This window comes from Monodelphis domestica, chromosome 1 (genome assembly GCF_027887165.1).
Source record: "Monodelphis domestica isolate mMonDom1 chromosome 1, mMonDom1.pri, whole genome shotgun sequence".
Lineage (NCBI taxonomy): Eukaryota > Metazoa > Chordata > Mammalia > Didelphimorphia > Didelphidae > Monodelphis > Monodelphis domestica.
In genome coordinates this window covers 705925234-705945611 of record NC_077227.1, presented here as the reverse complement: position 1 = coordinate 705945611, position 20378 = coordinate 705925234, and the positions used below count along the sequence as shown (strand labels likewise).

At 48.4% G+C, this 20378-nt stretch overlaps 1 protein-coding gene across 2 annotated transcripts in view; it reads left to right on the top strand.

The window, feature by feature from the left end:
• The first annotated feature begins 230 nt into the window (after positions 1-230).
• Positions 231-20378, top strand: part of PIEZO1 (piezo type mechanosensitive ion channel component 1) — a 179767-nt gene continuing 159619 nt past the window's right edge. For both annotated transcript variants that reach the window (XM_007477300.2, XM_007477299.2), the window contains exon 1: positions 231-1200. In XM_007477300.2, the coding sequence (XP_007477362.1) occupies positions 1137-1200 (64 nt within the window). In that variant the 5' untranslated portion in view covers positions 231-1136. The remainder of the gene's footprint in view (positions 1201-20378) is intronic.

The following is a 20378-nucleotide window of genomic DNA, read 5'->3' as shown; positions in this document are numbered from 1 at the left end:
ACACAAGGTGCTGTTGGGAAGCTAGATAAAAGGGGGTATCTATAAAATGGGAGTTGGAGAGGATCATCTGACGGGTCACTTTCTTCTCCAAATGCCAGGGTCCAGGCAGCAGAGGGTGCACGGGTTGCTGAGCTGTGCAAATCTCCCCATTCGGCTCTAGGGGGCACTGCTTCTCCGCCGCCGTAGCCTGTGGAGCAAAGTGAAAGTTCTTCGGTGCCTGGATCCGACTGCCGTCCCAACCCCGGGTTGGGGACCTTGAATTGGGGTGTCTTGTCTACACCAGCACTTCGGCCAGGCAGTGGGGCCCGGATCCCACCAGGGGACGAGTGGCAGTCCATTTCCGTGCTCCCATCTCCGCCCGTAAGGAAGTGCGCGAAGATGGGCAGGAGCCCTCTGCACCCCCGGGTTAGAGGTTGGGGCCACCAGGGGATCTCGGGGCCCAGCTGAACTCCCCGGAAGCTCACCCCGGCGGCCGGCTGCGCCAGCTCCTCTCTGGTTCGGCTCTGTCTGGGGGGCTCCGAGCTGGAGCTGGAGGAGCGCCCTAGCGCAGGACTGAAGAAAGAAGGCGGGGGATCCCCGGGGCGCAGAGCCAGCCTCATCAGTGGGGGCTGTCAGAGCTGGAGTGGGCAGAGCCTATAAAAGCCTGCCCGGAGCGCGAGAGGCGGTGGCAGCGGCGGCGGCAGAAGAGGCGCTCGCTTTGAGAAGCCGAGAGCGTCCTGCGCCCAAGACAAGTTCATTCGGCTCCGGGAGAGACCCGGGGGCCAGGGGCGCCCAGCTACGTCTGGTACCTGCGCCTCTCTCGGGGAACCCCCTACCCCCAGCCCAGTGTTAAATAGGGGAACCTCCCCTCTAGTCCCCAGGAGAGCGGTGGGCGGTGCCCACGACTACTTCTCCGCGCGGGAGGAGCCGAGCCAAGCCGGGGAGCTGAGTTTCCTGGAAGCGGTGCCTCGCACATGGAGTGAGCGCGCCCGGCAGCCCTGCGCACCATGGGGCGCTGCTCCCCAGCTGCTGGCCGGGCCCCTTAGCCTGAGCCCCTCAGCTCCGAACCTCGGGCCTCGCGGATCTCGGCCACCTCCTCTGTCTCCGAGTCCTTTAGCCCGGCCGCAGGAGCCGGAGGATCGGAGGGAGGCCACGGCATGGAGCTACACGCGCTCTGTGGATTCCTCTACTGGCTGCTGCTGCCGCTCTCCCTCCTAGCGGGTGAGTCCTCTGGAGGGAAGGAAAGGAGGGCAGTGGGGGAGGCAAGGAGGGAGGGTCCGGGGACCCGACTTGGGCCCGGTTTCTTACAAGGCGGGGGGGGGGGGGGGGGGGACGACATCTCCAAGAACCTGTATCTAAGCCAAGCAAAAGTTTAATTAGCACCGACTGGATGTGCTAGATCCAGAGTTTGGACCAGATAGTTCCTGCCCCCGAGGAGCTTACTGTCTAGTGGGGGATCAGACACCTCCTAACTCGCCCCCTCCCCCCACCAGAGGACCCAGCAGTATATAATTCACGCTCAGCGCCGTAGTGAGTCATAAAAGAAAGCATCGTGGGGGGCCCGGGAGCAAAGTTCCTCCTGAACTTCACAGCCAGGCCAGCTGGCTCTGAGAGCCGGGCAGCTCTCTTCCCCTTCCTTTGCAGTCCCCCTCTCAGGGCAGGACTCGGATCTTCCGGTGAGGGCAGACGGCAACCCTGCTTCCTCGAAAGGCTCGAGGGAGAGACGCCCGTGGGGCTACCGTGGGGTCCCCAGTGATGGGAGGTGCTGTCAGACAAGGGGGCGGCACCCCACCAAGAGCCCCATGAAGAAGCCAGTAGAGGCTTTTGGGTCCGCTCAGAGGCCTTGGGGAGGGGAGTTTTCTGGAGACTGGAGGCGCCCAGTACATTCAGGATTACAGTGGCTCCGGTGGGGGGGAGGGGAGGGGGTAGTAGCTTCTTTTTCTTTCTTGCTTTTTCCCTTTAAATTAAAAAAAAAAAAACAATCCTGCCAGTTGCATCACTGCTTCCTGACCAATCTGGGAAAAGGCGGGTTTCCTGCCTGGAACTGTTGAATTTGGAGCCTCCCGTCCCAAACTAACGTCTACTCCCGCGCTGCCCCTCCCCACCTCGAGCTGGACGTGCAGGACTGCTGGTGTCCCCTCCTTTGGCAAAAACAGGCAGGTCTGTCTCAGGCCTCCTGCTCCGCCCTCCTCCTCTGGCCCCCTCCTGCTGAAGCTTGGGTTGGGCAGGTCGAGGGGTAAAGGGGTGGGGTGGCAGCAGTCCCTTTGGGGAATCTAGCATGCCTCTGATCTGACAAACAGTCCTTAGGGAAACTGGGTCTAAGCTGGGTTTGGGAGAACCCCAGGAATGATAAAGGGTTTTATTTTCTATCTGGTTAAACAAAGGAGGTACACCTCCCCCCCCCAGTCCTAAATCCAACCTTTTTTTCTATGGGGATTTGCTCTCAAAGATGTTGCCCCAAGAAGGCCCCCATGTCACTGAACTTGTCACTTCCTCCCATCCTCCCTTCTCTCTCTTTTGTAAAGCCTTTCCTTCTGTCTTAGAATCAATACAGTGTATTGGTTCCAAGGCAGAAGAGTAGTAAGGGCTAGGCAATGGGGGTTAAGTGACTTGCCCAGGGTCACTCAGCTAGGAAGTGTCTGAGGTCACATTTGAACCCAGGACCTCCTATTTTTACACTCGACTCTATCTACAGAGCTACCTAACTACCCTCCAACCTTTCCTTCTCTTGCCCCCTTGGGTTGTCAGAAAAAGCTTGTTCCTTAGAGGACTAAACTACTAGTGGGACCCACCTTAGCAGAAAGGTAAAGGGCTCCTTACATATTCCTTTCAGGGTCTCTCTTCCCTTCCTGGTACCTTCTTTCTTCCACTTTGTTAGTGGTAATAAGAAATCACCTTTCTGTTGCCCTTTAAACTTTACAAAGAGCTTACTCCAACATCTCCATTTGACCGAGACCCTTACCTGCCTTGTCCAGTCTCACAGTTAATAAGTGTTGGAGACAGTCATTTGAATCCTAGTTCTTGATTTCAGATCCAGTGCTCTTTCCTAAGATCAGCTTGTCTAGTCCTCTCACCCAGTGCCCTGAGCTCTAAAATTACCCCCAGCATTCCCCCAACCCCAGACACTTGGGCTCTAAGTGGGACCGATTTCTGCCAGGGAAATAAAACTGATTAAACGCATTCCCACTTGGGTGGAAATAAAATGTTTTAACCTTCAAAGAGAAGCACTTTGTGATTTTCATGAAGCTGGAAGCTGAGGCATTGAAGGAGAGATGGGGAAGGCCTGTCCAACACCCTCTAAATTACATTACTCAATGGCTAAGGCTGTCCTGGTTAGCAAACAGAGGAGAATGGTGGGGGTGTCTGATGGGGAAGGGTTCTAGCTGAGTGTCCCAGTCCAGCCCCCAGATAGGGATACCTTGGTTTGGTTTGTAGGAGAGAAATCCAGCCAAACTTGGGAACATTTTCATGGTACTGGAAAAAAAAAAGAATCAATGAAAACCATTGAAGGGAGGGAGAGGCTTTAAAAACTTTCCTCTGCCTAGTCTTTGGACCAACCCAGGAGAACCCAAAAGGCAAATGGGACTGTAAACAGACCAGTCTTGTTTGCTTTTTGCCTTCTGAGGGGGAGAAGGTAAAAACAAGCAGGAGAAAAAACTGCTATGGTAATTTGGAAGTTTTAAGCTGAGGGATAGGAAATAAAGAGCTCTGTATAAAACAACTACAAAGAACCTCCGATACCTTTATCTTGGTGGGCTCTCATTACTGAAATTATGTCTGGAGACAGAAGATTGTCTGGCTGATCCCAAGTCTATTTTTCTCCAGTTTAAGTGTTGGAAAGTAGCAGGATGAGACTCCAGAGAGAAGGATGTAGGGGGAAAGCCTTGAATTGGTAAGAGGATTATAGATAGGTAGGACTCAGTACCACAGAGAGGGTCCCCAGGACACTTCAGAAAGGACCCAGGTGTTGTGGAGGCATTATGCAGATTGTAAAGGTAGCACAGAACTCACATCAGAGAGCTGGGTTGGGAGGTAGGAGATTTGAGTTCTCTCCTGTTTTTGTTTTGTGGTGTTATTTTAAGATTGAATAGAAAGGGGGAGCAGCTGGATAGCTCAGTGGATTGAGAGCCAGGCCCAGAGACAGGAGATCCTGGGTTCAAATCTTGCCTCTTAGCTATGTGACTCTGGGCAAGTCGCTTAACCCACATTGCCTAGCCCTTATCACTCTTCTGTCTTAGAACCAATACATAATATTGATTCTAAGAGGAAAGGTAAGAATTAAAAAAAAATAGATGGAAAGGATTCTCATGGAAGTTTAGAGCTTCCCAGCTTCTTTTCTATTCTGCCTACTTATCAGAAGATCTGAGTTTGAAACCTGGTTCTATCACTCATAATGATAACGATAGCTCCCATTCTTCTTCCTAGTTCTCCTTAAGCTTCATTTTTCAGAGTGCTTTCCTTGAAATAACTCGGTGAGGCAGGTATCTCCAGTATTGTTTTCCCAATTTTCCAGGTGAAGAAAGTGAGGCCGAGGGAAGGGAAGGGACTTGCCCAAAGTCACACACATCTAATTTTAGATGACCTTCCCTCCGTCTCACTTTCCCTTTGTGGAGAGGAGATCAGACTAGTTCATTTCCAAGTTCCTTCCCATTCTAATTCTAATGCCCGAGGAGTTTGTGACTGGAGGTTCCCATATGATTAATGCTCGCTAAGTCCCAGGCTGGAGTATCTGTTCTCTGCAGCCCAGTTTTCCTTGTCCTCCGCAGCCACCGCCCCTTTCAGACAGTCCCCGAAGTTAAGATCCGCCACGGCGCTTTGGGAATGAATAATAACTCGTCTGGAGGGAGGCCATCGGGCAGCAGATATTAGTCAGAAATTTGCACTGCATGGGCTTAGGCAATCATCGAGGGAGGGCGCAGCTTTGACTCATCTTGGCCCCGAGTCCCGGTCCTCGATCCACTCCCTATAAGGCATCCCAGCTTAAAGGCAGGCGGCGGCTGCAACACCTGATCCCTCTGACCAGGGCTGCTGTCACTCAGGCACCTCCGAAGGAAGAAAGCAATATGGCTCCGGGCGGGCGTCCCAGCGCCCACTGGGGGACCACGGGCTCTGGCTCTTAAGGCAGCCGGCTTCAGAGCTACCTGAGTCAGGGTTCTTTCCCCAGCCCCGGAGCCTTTGAAGCCATCTTCTGAAATGACGTTTCTCTAGAGGGGCGGCTTCCCTGAGTGAGGGCAAGCCCCAAAGCCACAATAGCTAGATAGGAAAGACAGACATGACTGGGGCTTTGGTGAGGTAGGCAGAAATACAACCTGGCCAGGGGCGGAAAGACAAACCCGTGGTTAGAAAGCAGTTGGCGTATCTCTGCTCTTTCTTAAGATCTGGGGCTGGATCCGACACCTCCTGCTTTGCAGGGGGCAGGGCGGGGTCTGGGGGGTTTGTCCTCCCCGATTTGCATGTGTGCGGCCTTGACTCTCACAGCTGGGGGTGACCACTCACGTCCAGGGCAGGTGCAGGGCGAGGAAGCATCCAGCCGGCACTCTCCTGACCTATGTTGGCAGTTTCCGTCCATGCACATTTTCTCTTTCGATCCTCTCAGAAACCTCAGCGGTCGCTAGGAGATTATGATCCCATTTTACAGATGAAGAAACAGACTCAGCAGTTAGGTGATGTGCACCTTGCACACAGCAAAGTAGTGGTAGGGGAGAGACTAGTTCTGATACTTTTGTTATTAATAATAGCCCACATTTAGAGAGCAAGTGGAAGGTTTACAAATCACTTTACCCATAGCCACTCTGTGAGGGAGGTAGATGGCATAAGAATCCCCATTTGACAGATGGGAAACCTAAAGAGTGGGATAGAATATAAACTTTTTTTTAGTTTTAATTTTTATCTTTTTTATTATAAGTAGAAAGAATTTTTCTCTTCTTTGTAAAATCTTTATCTTCTGTCTTGGAATTCATTCTAAGGCAGAAGAATGATAAGGACTAGGCAGTGGGGGTTAAGTGACTTGTCCAGGGTCACACAGTTAGGAAGTGTCTGAGGCCAAATCTGAACCCAGGATGTCCCATCTCAGAATCCTGGCTCTCAATCCACTGAAATGCCCACTTGCCCCCCAGAAAGTTGTTTTAAATTTTAAAACATTTAAAATTTTAGTTTTAATTCATTTTTATTTTATTTTAAAACCCTTACCTTCCATCTTAGAATCAATAATTGGTTCCAAGACAGAAGAGTGGTAAGGCTAGGTAATGGAGGGTAAGTGATTTGCCTAGGGTCATACAGCTGGGAAGTGCCTGAGGCCAAATTTGAACCCAGGACTTCTGGTCTCTAGGCCTGGCTCTAAGTCCACTGAGTTTTCTAGCTGCCCCTTTAAAAAAATTTTTAAATTTTAATTAATGAAATTTTTTATACATATAAATTATAAAAATAGATAACTACAATAAAATTAGCTCATTTAATTAAAATTAAAAAATATTACATGACTTATTTTCTTTCCCTCCCATCTCCTTCCACCCTCCCAGAGCCGACAAACAATTCCACTGGGTTGTACAAATGTTATCATTTGACACCTATTTCCATATTACCTAGAAATTGTTATCTGACATTTTACTATCCAGGTTTTCTCCTTCCTCCCTTCCTCCTTGATGGTAAAGGCTATATGTAGCCTGACATAGGTCATGCCAATGCTGTCATACATTTCCATATTCTGATGTAAGCATTTATTAAATTCCTACCATGTACCAGGCACTATACTAGGCTCTTAACAAATATTATCTCCCTTGAGCTTCATAATATTATTACCCCCACTTTTCAGTTAAGGAAACTGAGGTAGACAGAGGTTAAGCAAATTGCCCAAGGTAATAACAATAACTAATATTTATATAGTGCCGACCATATACCAGGCCCTGTGCACTGTGCTAAGTGCTTGATAAATATTATCCCCCTTGATCCTCATAAGAACTCTGAGAGGCAGGTGCTAATTTTATACCCATTTTTAAGATGAGGAAACTGAGAGGAATAATAGTTTAGTGGTCTGCCCAGAGTCATATAATTAGTAAGTATTTGAGCGAGAATTTGAACTCAGGTCTTCTTGACTGTCTAGCTGCCTCTGAGAGGTTTACCTGCAGGGCAGAGCAGTTCTCCAGATTCCCAGTCCAATGTTTTTTACCCACTGGGAGGATTTAATCTCTGACCAAAACACCTTATAGGTAACTTGACAGTAAGAGGTTTTAGCTTACCATGGGTCCCCATTGCTGGAGGCCTGCCTTGGGAAGGGGTTGAGGAGTGGAGAAATAAATGATCTGGGAGTGTCCAGCCCCTTTTGGAAAGAAGTGAAGTAGATGTTGGGGAAGGGGGAGCAGGTGCTAACCGTACTACCCAAGCTACAAGCAGCTTCCTGCAGAGTTGTCTTTTGAATCTGATGGCTTTCATTTCCTTTCCTGCAAAACACGGTAGTCACGTTCCTGTTGCAGGTGATGATGTGAGATCTGGAATCACAGAACCTGCATTTGAAACTCAGGGGGTCTGGGGCAAGTCATTATCTCACTGAGCCTCAGTTTCCCCATTTGTAAAAGGAAAGGGTTAGACTAGATGACTTCTAAGGCCCCTTCCAGCTTTAACTCTAAGATGCTAGGATGATCAATAGCTTGTTTTCTTTATTTCCCCATATTCATCAACAAAATTAAATGGTTAAACAAACAAAAAAGGAATAAGATAACATATAAGCCCCCCAATGAGGCATACTTCCTTTAAAGGAAAAGAAACTGAGAAGTAAATAGCAATTAACTAAAACTGGACAAATTCCCTCCTACATTCTGGGTCCCTGGGAATATAAAGTTGAGAATCAATAATGCAATTATGCAATCAATACCTGCCTTATGGGAGTTTACCTCCCTCTATTAATTGCTAACTTCCTTCCTCCCTTCCTTTTTTCCTTTCTTCCCTCCCTCTCTTCCTTCCTCCCTTCCTCCCTTCCTCCCTCCCTCCCTTCCTTCCTCCCTCTCTCCTTCCCTCCCTCCCTCCTTCCCTCCTTCCCTCCTTTCCTCCTTCCCTCCCTCTCTCCTTCCCTCCCTCTCTCCTTCCCTCCCTCTCTCCTTCCCTCCCTCTCTCCTTCCCTCCCTCTCTCCTTCCCTCCTTTTCTCCTTCCCTCCCTCACTCTTTCCTTCCTTCCTTCCTTCCTTCCTTCCTTCCTTCCTTCCTTCCTTCCTTCCTTCCTTCCTTCCTTCCTTCCTTCCTTCCTTCCTTCCTTCCTTCCTTCCTTCCTTCCTTCCTTCCTTCCTTCCTTCCTTTTTTTGTTTGTTGGTTCCAAGGCAAAAGAGTGATATGGGTTAGGCAAGTGGGGGTTAAGTGACTTGTGCCAAGTCACACAGATTGGAAGTGTTTGAAGTCAAATTTGAATCCAGAACTTCTTGTCTCTAGGTCTTTCTTTCCACTGAGCCATCTTGATGCCCCTTGTCATTCTACTCTCTATCTACAGCCTTGCTTGGTTTCAACTCCTTGGCACGAGATGTCCCTTTGTTGTGTCCCTTCTGGTGTCCTCTCTTCCTCCCTTTCTTGCTTCCCAGCTTTCTTTTTGTGTTGTCTTTTCTTGTTAGATTTCAGGGCATACAACCAGGGCTTAATAAATGTTTATTGAATTAGAAATACTTGTAAGGGATATAACATGTCTACAAGTATAGTAAGTTAAACTGTGAGGGAGTGGAAAGATCTGAAAAGGAATGGAGCACTAGAAGCTGAAGGGGTCAGTTGGTAATCTGAGAAGAAAGCTTGGAGGAGGTGTCATCTGACCTGGGCCTGAAGGAGAGGATTCTGCAAGACTGATGGTCAGATTTAGAGCTGAAATTGGCTTTTGAGGCTCTGTAGTTCAATCCCTTCCTTTTACAGACCAGGAAACTGAGGCCTAGGGGGGATTCCCATGATGCATTCCAATGTCACATAGGTAGCAAGCATCAAAAGCAGGATTGAACCTGGGTCCTCTGTCTCTAGAACCATTGTGTGCTTTTTTCTTTCCCACTTGGTCTCTCAAGGGCTGTAGAGATGCAAGGAAATCTGAGTCCCAACAAAACCAGGGAGTGTTGAGTGCCATGAGACGAATAATGTAATGAGACCAAAACTCTGAAAAGATTAGATCGGAGCCAGATTGTGAAGGGAATTAAATGTACCACTAAAGAGTTTATATTTTATTTTAAACTCTTACCTTCTGTCTCAGAACCTGTATCTGTTCCAAGGCAGAAGAGTGGTAAGAGCTAGGCAATTGGGGTAAGTGACTTGCCCAGGATCACACAGCTAGGAAGTATCTGAGGTCAGATAGGAGAAATTGTAGTAAAACAATTTTTAAAAATTGTGTTAATTGAGGCTCATGGCCCTTCTAGTATTAACTGAATCCCATGTTTTGCTTTTGTTATCTTTGGGTTCCACTATGTATATCATTCCTTTCTACCTGTAAAGTGGGATTTTTTTTCAGGTTACTGCCCTTTTGTCCTCTTGGAACTTCTCTTGGACAGCAGAGAGAGAGGGAAGCTCACCCCCTTGGGTTAAGTTTAGATTACATTAGTTGCCATCTGAATGAAACCATCCATCAGGCTAGAAACATAAGCCAGGGAACTCTGAGGCTCACCAAGATGGCGTGATGGCCTCACATTGCCTCCCTTCTTCCTCTTCTGTCTCCCTGGCTATTTTCTGCCCATCCTTCAAAGGCTGGCTCCAGCTCTGCTGCCTCTTTCTGGAAGCCCTCCCTCACCATGGTGGCTCCCCATCCTTTGAGCTCCTGCAGCATTTTATAACCCATCCCACTCACTATTCCCCTGGTCTCGTTCATGGGCATTTTTATCATTTCCCAGGATTCAGACTCTTAGCAACTTGAGGGCAGAGAGGCTGTTTTATCCATGATTCCAGCTGTTGCCAAATATGAAGAACAGAACCAGAGGATTGGATAGGAAGCTGTGAATCTCTGTGACTATGGCTTGCTTTGGGGGGGGGAACCCTCTTACGTTCTGAGGTCATTCTTAGGGAATTTGAAGATGCCCTTCAAGTTGGAGAAGTCGAGGAAGCTAAACAGTTACAGATGCTGACCTGAAGAATGCAGATCTTCCAAAATGTGGATAAAGTTGTCTGATTCGATCAGAGTATGTTTAAATACTTAAAGAAAGAGTAAGCGGTTTAGTGTAAACTACATTCCCCACCCCTTCTTAAAGTCCTCAACTTCCATCTTAGAAGTAATACTGTGTGTTGGGTCCAAGGCTAGTAGTAAAGAGTAGTAAAGGTTAGGCAATGGGAGTTAAGTGACTTGCCCAGGGTCATATAGCTGGGAGGTGTCTAAGGTCAGATTTGAACTCAAGACCTCCTGGCTCTTAATCCGCTGAGCCACCAAGCTGGCCCTGAAAGTATTTTTCATGAAAATAATGACTTTTCATCATATCATGAAGTTAGACTTCCTTTGAGTTATGATATGAAATAGCATTTTCAATTTAAAATTTTCTTTCCAGAGCTCTATTTTTATAATAAGCTCAAATCAGAAATACATTTGTTCATTGCTATCATATTATGTTAACAAATATATTTTAGAAGTTAAAAATAAACTTTTACCTTCTTAGAATTAATGCTAAGTATTGGCTCCAAGGCAGAAGAGTGGTAAGGGCTAGGCAATGGGGGTTAAGTGACTTGCCCAGGGTCACGCAGCTAGGAGGTATCTGAGGCCAGATTTACAAATTATTTTCTTTCTTCGTCTCATAGTTGCTTTAAAAGTCATTCTAATTCTGTTCATGTCACTGCATCAGTTCATTCAAGTCTTCCTTGGTTTCTTGGAAACTGTCGTCTCTTTGGTCATTTCTCACATTGTACTCTGCATGTGTGTATTTTGTATTTTCTTCTTTCTCGATGATGTCTAGGAGGGTGTCTTGGATGTCACAAATGGCCCATATTTTTTTGTCTGATGACACTCACCTCTTGCCAGAGATATGGGTGAGGACTTTTTTAAAAAAGAAAAATATGTTTTGGGGCACGATGGAGTGGGAATTTATTTAGCTGGGCATCGTGCTTATTCTAAAGCTTTTGTTTATGTTTTTTGTTCCATTGGGGGAGGGCAGTGAGAGGGACAGATTGTAAATGCTTATAAAAATAAATAGATTTATTGAGGAAGAAAAAAGTATTTTGTTTGATTTTCGGGCAAAGATCCAGATGGGGGAGGTTGGTCTTAAGAGTTTCCAACTCACTCTTCCCTTCAGCCCTTGGCAATCTCTGGAGGCCTGACTCTAAGGCCCAGAGGAGGGGGGTTGATTTCTATCCTTTCTTTTCTCTCCTCTAGGGAAAGTCAGCACCCTGCCTGCCTCTCTAGGTCTCTAGGAACAGGGTTGTCTTAGCAGCCAGCAAAACGCTAGGTGTGAGTTTGATGGGAAAGCCAGAGGGCAGAATTTGTGTTGGTGAAGTGTTCTTTGGGTAGATGGGGGCCGTTTCTCATAGCCTCTGCTGATAGAGATCACAGGCTGTGGCTGGAACTGTTTCTTCAAGCAAAGAAGAGACACTAAGAATGTAGGAGTTCCTCTCTTGGGCCCAGGGCAAAGAAACTCTCCCTTGACTTCCTGATGGATGCAACTGATTTCCAGCCTGGAAAAGGTATCTTGAGAAGACACAGAGGCTTTCAGGGACTCATCTGTGGCTCATCCACAAATGTTCCCTGCCTTCTCTGTGATTCACATGTCCGACACTGAGTCTGACCACCCAGAGTCGCCTTGGGGCCGCCCATGCACCAGAGCCTCCCCTGGGGGGACAGGCTAGACTCTGGGTCGTCACTGGGACAGGATTCCCACCAAGGTCTCTGGGGCTGAAACAGCTGCCAGTGTCAGCTCTGGGGTCATGGCGTGAAGCAGACTCTTGGACTTGTCTCAGTGGAGGAAGTTTGGCGTAACTGGGCAGGCTTTTCCCAGCTCCCCCGGCCATGGAAATACATCTTGGCTTCACAAACTACAAGGAGGGGGTTGACGATCCAGTAGCCAGTCCCAGAGAGGCCTGTATGGCAACAGGATTCCATGTGAACTTGCCTCAGTCACATGTGTGTTTGGACATGCCAAGACAGTTCTTTGGTCTTATCTGATTTCAGTCATTGGCTCCACAAGATCGCTGGTTGTAGGACAGGGGTTAGGGATCACAACTGTTTTCTTAGTCTAATTTGCCACTATCTTGGGAATCAGTTCTCCTCCCAGGGCCTCAGTTTCTTTATCTGTACAATTAATTAAGGATTTGCCCTCCTTTCAGTTTGACTGGCATTTAGAACCTCCCTGGGCTAGGCACCGGGGAGCTAAAAAGAGACAGCTCAGACCTTGCCTTCAAGAAGCTTAGAATCCAATAAGCTATCTCTTTAAGATGGAAATTCCCATGGTTCCATAACTCTAAATATTTGTTAAGTACTTAATCATGGGTGTGGTACTCTCCTAGATTTGGGGTGACATTCTCCCCCATTTGCGGAGCAGCTAGGTGGCACAGTAGACAAGGGTCATGCCTGGAGTCAAGAAGATTCATCTTCCTGAGTCCAAATCTGGCCTCAAATACTTCCCAGCTGTGTGACCCTGGGCAAGTGACTTCACCTTATTTGCCTTAGTTTCCTCCTCTGTCAAACGAGCTGGAGAAGGAAATGGCAAACCAGACCAGGATCTTAGCTGTATGATCCCAGACAAGTGACTTCACCCTGTTTGCCTCAGTTTCCTGGTCTGTCAAATGAGCTAGAGAATAAGATAGCAAACCACTCTAGTATCTTTGTCAAGAAAACTCCAAAATGGGGTTACAAAGAGGCAGACAAAAGTGAGCCATCACCATCCCCCCTGCTTTCTGTCACCAATTTACCTTGTATTTATTTTCTATTTTGTTCTTTATTATTATTTTTAAACCCTTACCTTTCATCTTGGAGTCAATACTGTGTATTGATTCTAAGACAGAAGAGTGGTAAGGGCTAGGCAATGGGGGTCAGGTGGCTTGTCCAGGGGTCACACAGCTAGGAAGTGGCTGAGGCCAGATTTGAACCTAGGACCTTCCGTCTCTAAGCCTGGTTCTCAATCCACTGAGCTACCCAGCTGCCCCCTGTTTATTATTATTTTTTGACAGCCCTTCTGGATTAGAATCTTTATGAGCCCAAGACATCTTCCATTCTAGAACAAGCCTCCTACCCGATGCTAAGAAAAGAGGACCAAACAGTTCAGGCTCTTCCAGGGTGAGAAGGCAAGAGAACCTCCCAGATCTGGTCTGCCCACCTGCCACCATCCCAGTAATGAGCTCTCTGGCCTTGGCCCTGGTTGAGAGCCACCTAAAGGCTGCCATGATTTCCACTTTCTGGTCTGGGGTCAAGGAAGTTCAAGGCCATCAACCCTTGAGTTCCTTCTTTGGCCCTCGATCCCAAGTACTCTAAACTATACTTACTGTGGGGCAGCGTAACACGCTGCTTTCATGACAGCCGCTGGTCTTGTAAGGGTGCATAAAAAGGGTCCTTCCTTTCATGCCAGCCAGCCCTTGGCCCATGGGGTTGAGTTCCCTCGTCCTTCCTCTCCAGAAAAGTGAGGTCCCACTTGGAATGCTATGGCTGGGAAGACTCCAGGCACGAGTCCACTGTCTGTATTCCTCTTTCCTTCTTTGATACAGTCAATCCCAAGTTAAATGGTGGTGTTTCCTGATAGCTTTACGTGTATGTCATCCATTGTCCTGGAGACAGCTAATTGGGGGCCCCCACTGGTTCGAGTGTTGGAATTGGGGTCTGGAAGACCTGATTCAGATTCTGCCTGGGATGCTCACTGGCTGTGTGATTCTAGGCAAGACGTAGACTGTCTCCCAGCCTCAGTTTCCTCATCTGTAAAGCAAGGACAATCATAATTCCTATCTCCCAAGGCTGTTGTGGCTACCCACTGGCGTCAGGCTGGTTTGGGGCATCTTCAGGCACTGCATATTAGTATGCTCATGCGCCACCCCCTTGAAGTAACCTATAAGTAAATCTGAAGACCCTGGACGGGAGGTGCCGTCATTCAGACAAGGGGCAGGGAGAAGAGGCTTGGACTTTCAGGCTTGATAGGAGGGGGGTACAGGCCGGCGTGGTGTGTGATGAGGATTGGGGAGCAGGGGCTCCTGGGACAGGAGAGAGCCTCCCATCCACCCAGCACTGCTTCCACCACTTTGGAGGCCAGGCAGGGTTTGAATGGACGCCTCTTGTTAAACGGGGCTGGTCCGGGAGAGCCTTTCTAGACTGTGGGAGCCCCCCGGCACGAGGCCTCCCCACCATCAGGCAGACTTCCTTCCTGCTGGGGTCCACCTTCCTCTTTGGGAGGGCGGGCCTGATCAGGAGCGGGATGGAGTTGGCAGACAAGGGGAAGGGAAACTGAGGCGAGGGCTGGTGGGGAAGCTCGTGGGCTGGCTGAAGGCCGCAGGGATTGGGGAGAGGAACTGAGCCACAGAAATGGGGGGGCCCTGAAAGGACTCCGCGGCCTCGGCCCCCTACCCCCACCCCCCAGCCTTGCTCGACAGCTCTCTGTTGAGGAGGGCTGGGTAATTTTTTGTGTGTGTGTCGGTAGTTTTAATAGCATAATGATAGGGGGTATTTTTAGGCTCCCTCTAACGGACAGGGCTGTTGACCAGCCTTCGATCTCCAAGCTATTTTTCTCCTTAAGTAAATACAGCCCCAGCTCCTCGGCCTGCGCTCTCCCCCTGCCCCCGGGGCCTGGGCTAAAGCTGGCCAGTGGGCCCCACCGCTGCCTCCTGTGGTTGCTTTTTTAAGAGAGCCGGGCAGGCGGCTAAAAATGGGCCCAGGGTGTGGGCTCCGGGAGCGGGGAAGGCAGCCCCCCACAGGGAGGGAAGTCGGGCCCGGACGTCTGGGCTGGACTGTTTTTCATTCTCCTCATTCCGGGTATTGTCTCCTGAGGAGGTGGCGGCCCCAGGGGCAGCCTGGAGAGGGGATCCTGCGGCTCAGGGTGGGCCCTCTCTGGGCCCGGCCTGCCTCAGCCCATGCGGGGCAGCGGCAGGATTCGTTTGGGCGCTTCTGGCTCCCCAGAAGCCCGTCCTCCTCCCCTCTCCGGCCTCTTTCTCCCCTTTTGTTTAGAAGTTGCCTGGATTGGATCAACTTCCCAGATTAACCTTCTGAAAAAAAACCTGCTATGTAAACAGATTCCTGGGCCTGGCCTAGAGGTACCCAAGGAATGCGATTGTGGCCTGACTCCTGGGCTCGGCTCTGGCCCTGCCAGGGGCCTGCCGCCGCCCGCCCGCCTCCCCCTCACGCCTGCCCGCCCGCCCCCTCCTTCCTCTCCCGGCCATCTGGCTCCCTGGGCTGCCTGGCTGGGGAGGCCGAAGGCTTCGGAGCCCGAGGGGGCCTCCAAGGCCAGAATCCCTCCATTTACTGACCAGGAAGCTACGAAATGAAGAGGAAATGCCTGAGAGAGGCCGGCATCAAGGCGACCCCCCCAAGGCCTCTCCCCGCTCTGCCTCCTCTCTGGAGGGCTCTGGTGGGCCTCTGGGTGAGGCTGGGAAGGAAGGAGGGACCTTCGCCTGAACCTCTCCGATGCTGCTCTCTTCCTCCGCCATATACACATTGGCCAAGACCTTAGCTCGTGGCCCACACTGCCCTGAATGCTTTAAAAAACAAAACAAAAACCCTCACCTTCTGTCTTAGAGTCAATACTGTGTACTGGTTCCAAGGCAGAAGCGTGGTAAGAAGTAGGCAACTGGGGTCAAGTGACTTGCCCAGGGTCACACAGCTGGGAAGTGTCTGAGGTCAGATTTGAACCCAGGACCTCCCATCTTCAGACCTCGCTCTCTATCCATTGAGTCTCCTAGATACCCCAGTACTCCCTTTTTAAACCCTTTCCTTCTATCTTAAATTGGATGCTAAGTATTGGTTCCAAGACAGAAGAGAGGGAAGGGCTAGGCAATGGGGGTTAAGTGACTTGCCCAAGGTCACACAGCTAGGAAGTATCTGAGGTCAAATTTGAACCCAGGACCTCCTGTCTCCAGACTTGGCTCTCTATCTCCCGAGCCCCTTAGCTGCCCCACTTTGCCTTGAATTCTGAACAAAGCCATCCATATTCCACCTCTTAGAACTCGCTGTGACTTTGTCACCTGCCAACTTCGAGGTCGGCTGAAGGCTCCCCTCCTCAGTGAAGCCTACTCTGGCCACCCTGGACCTTAGTGAGGTCTCCCCTGTACTTCCTCCGGCCTGAAAACACACGCTGTCTGCATTACTCATTTGGCCGTGGTGCCTGCCTGCCCCGTTTTATTATTTAACTAAGCGTTTCTTTGTAGGATCTCAGGAAACAGAAAGTGAGAGCTGGAAGGGACCTTAGACCACAGAATGTTAGAATGGAGACTGAGAAAAGCTTCAAATAGGCCAATTCCAACTGGAAGGAACTTTCAAACATGGGCTGGGAGAGCTGGAAGGGGTCATCGAGTCCAGCCCCTTCATCTGGCAGTGGAAGAAACTAAGACCTACCGAGAGAAAGAAAGTCACTTTTTTTTAACCTTTCCTTTCTGTCTTAGAATCAATACTGTGTATTGGTTCCAAAGCAGAAGAGTTCTAAGGGCTAGGCAGTGGGGGTTAGGTGACTTGCCCAGGGTCACACAGCTGGGAAGTGTCCAATGTCAGATTTGAACCCAGATCCTCCCAACTCCAGGTCTGGCACTCAACTGCCCCCACTATTATAGTTCTAGTTATTTTATTATTTTTTTAAACCCTTCCCTTCTGTCTTGGAATCAATACTGTGTATTGGTTCCAAAGCAGAATAGTTCTAAGGGCTAGGCAGTGAGGGTTAGGTGACTTGTTTAGGGTCTCACAGCTAGTGTCTGAGGCTACATTTGAACCCAGGACCTCCTCTCTCCAGGCCTGGCACTGATCCACTTAGCTGCCTTTTCCTCTTCTTCATCCTCCTTCTGGAGGATCTGGCCAATCAGGACTTAGATGAGTAACCTCCATCCAGGACCATCTGTGATCTGGTCCTGGGGTAAGGGAGCTCTTTCTGAATCATCCCAGGCATGAGAAGAGCCAGTGGCCAAGGGAGGGTGACTCAGAGGATGTAGGTCTGGGACTGAATGGGAGCCCAGGGCAGAAAGAGATGCTGCTGTCATTGGTTGGGAAGTCTTCATGAATATTCCAGGCTGGGGGAGAAAGGAAGTATTCCTTCTCATTGAGGTTTGTTATTTCCCAAGAAGTGGGTGGAAAATTTATTCATTCAACAAACCCTTATTCCAGCCTTGTACAGGGCATTGTGGGGGAAGGAACATGACACAGTGCAGAACATAAGGAGAAAGAACAGTTCCAGGCACTGGACTAAGCTCTTTACAAATAGTATCGCATTGAATAATAATAATAGCTGGCACTTAAATAGCCCTGTGTGCCCTGCATTGTAAAGCACCAGGCACTTGCCACTGATTGTCTCATCTGATCCTTACAACAAGCCTGGGAAGTAGGTGCATTTAAAAAAAAATTCATTTTATTGTCATGCAAAACTTATTGGTCCTTGTTGTAAGAGCAAAGTCAGACATAGCCGAAACCCCAAAATAAAACCATAAATACACTGATGCGAAAGACGACTCCCACAGTTCTTTCTCTGCAGGTGGAGAACATTCTCCATTCCAAGTCTTTGGCCATTACATGTTTTCCCAGATAACTGTCATTCCATATTGCTGTTACTGTGTACGATGTTCTCCTGGTTCTGCTGATTTCGCTCTCTATCAGTTCCTCTTCCCAGCTCTTTCTGAAGTCATCCTGTTCATCATTCCTTACAGCACAATGGCATTCCATCGCCATCACATACCACATTTTGTTCAGCCATTTCTCAATGGATGGGCATCCCCTCAATGGCCAATTCTTGGCCATCACAAAAAGAGCTGCTATCAATATCTTTGTATGAGTCGGTCCTTTCCCCCTTTTTATGATCTCTTTGGAATACAGACTCAGTAGTGGTATTACAGGATCAAAGGGTATGCACAGTTTTTATAGCCCTTTGGGCATCGTTGAGGTAGGTGTATTATTATCCTCATTTTATAGATGACAAAACCAAAGCAAACAAAGTTAAATGACTGGTCCAGAGTCACATAGCTAGAAAGTGTCTGAGGCTGGATTTGAACTCAGGTGTTTCTAATTCTAGACATAACATATTGAAGATCAAGATCTAGAAGGGTCCTTAAATAAGTCAGTCCAATTGTGTTTTGCTGTTGTTTGGTTGTTTCAGTCATGTCTCACTCCTGACGGCCCCATTTGAGGTTTTCTTGGCAAAAATACTGGTGTATTTTGCCATTTCCTTCTCTAACTCAGTTGGCAGATGAGTAAACTGAGGCACACAGGGTTCAGTGACTTGCCCAGGGTCACACAACAAGGAAGTGTCTGTTGGATTTGAACTCAGGCCTTCCTGGCTCCCGACACTTTGATCTTAGCTCTTAAAGGTGGCTTCAACCTCTGAACTATATGAAAATGGGATGTGGAAGATATAACTGTCAGGAGAGAAGGCAGAAGGCTCAAGAAGGTAGAGTGTATTTGACTTGGGGATAAGATATACAAAGCACCAACTGTGTGTGGGGGTATTGTTCTAGGTCCCTAGGATGCAAAGACTTGGTAAAATTAGTCTTTGCCTCCAGGAACTACTATCAAATGGAGGAAATACACCAGCTGCCTAGATAATTAAGTACAAGGTCAGTGAGAGAGTATGAACAATGTAGGGGCTCAGAAAAGGCAGAGGACAACTTATTTGAGCCTTAAGGGAAGCTAAGCATTCTAGGAAGTGGAGATGAGGAAGGCGTGACTTCCTGGAACTGCAGGTGGAGCTGGGGGATGCTAAGTTCAGAGAATGGTAAGTAGGTCAGTTGGATGGAATGCAGAGAGTATGCCAGGGAGTCATTTAGACAATCAGCTGGAAAGGTATGTTGGAACCAATCTGTGAAGGTCTTTCTCTGCCGGGTTGAATTTATATTTTATCCTGGAAGTTATAGGGAGCCACTGAAGATTCTTAAGCAAGGGAGTGACATCATGGTCAAACTTGTCTTCTAAGTTATTTTGGTGTCTGTGTGTAGAATGCATTGGAGAGGAGGCTCAGTGGATAGAGAGCCAGAGCTACAGATGGGAAGTCCTGGGTCCAAGTATGGCCTTGAATGCTTGTGACCCTGGACAAGTCACTTAACCTCCATTGCCCAGCCCTTACTGCTCTTCTACCTTGGAACCCATACACAGTATTGATTTTAAGATGGAAGATAAGGGTTTAAAAAAAAAAGAATAAAAAAGAATGGATTGGATAGGACAGACTAGAGGCAAGGAAATCTGTTCTGGGGCTAGGTATGGGGAATTTGAGTTGTGGAGCTGTTGCTATCTCTGTCCTGCCTGTTTATACACTCAATGATTGTCTCCCCCTCATTCGACAAGGAGCCCATTCCCCAGGATTTTGTGTCCCCTGCCTGGGGCAGAGACTACCTCTTACATACATCATCATAAAAACTCTGCCTAACTTGAAGCTTGCAAGATGGAGTCATTTTTCATTGACTTTTCCATGCTGAATCCCACGTAGAGTAACAGGATCGTTTTACATGTGAAAAAGCTCCCAAGCGTAGAGAGGTTTAGCAACTTGCTGAAAGTCACACAGCCAAGAGGGGCAGAGCCCAGCAAAACAACTGCCGCCGCCTCTGAGGCTCTGGCTTGTGGCTTGGCTCATTTGTGCAGGGAACAATCAAACCCTGTTGAGGACGACTCTGGGTGCCAACCTGCCCAGGCAGGGATCCTTGGTCTGGTCTGGTCTGAGTCATGGTGTGGTGCTACTGTGGGAGACAAGGGAGCATGGGGGGAAACATCAGAGAGCATCAGGTCATCCTATCCAATCCATTCTTTTTTTTTAACCCTTACCTTTAATCTTAAAATCAATGCTGTGTACTGGTTCCAAGGCAGAAGACCTGGGAGACAATCTCGTTGAACTCTCTTCTTTTAGAGATGAGACAGGAGGTTATGGGATTGTGCCAGATCATTCCAGATCTATTCCTTTGTTAGCAGACCTCTGTTATAAGTGGGCTTCACTCTAGGCAGTGTACCAATTTCCATAATTTCATATGTCAAATAAATAGCTAGGATCTCGTGGATCTTAATCATGAATAGCTCCACACTTTCTAATTGTGTGACCTTGGGCAAGTCACTCATCCCCCAGTTCCTAGTCCTTACCATTCTTCTATCTTGGAACCGATCCTTGTATTGATTCAAAGACAAAAGCATCTGGGACAGAGGTTCCTAACCTTGTTTGTATGTCGTGGATCCCTTTGGGAACACCTTTGGACCCTCTCTCACAGTCATGTTTCTGAATACAAAAAATACTTAGGATTCCAAAGAAAACCAAATGTCATTGAAAAGAAATACATAGAGGGAAACTGGGTGGCTCAGTGGATTGAGAGTCAGGCCTAGAGACAGGAGGTCT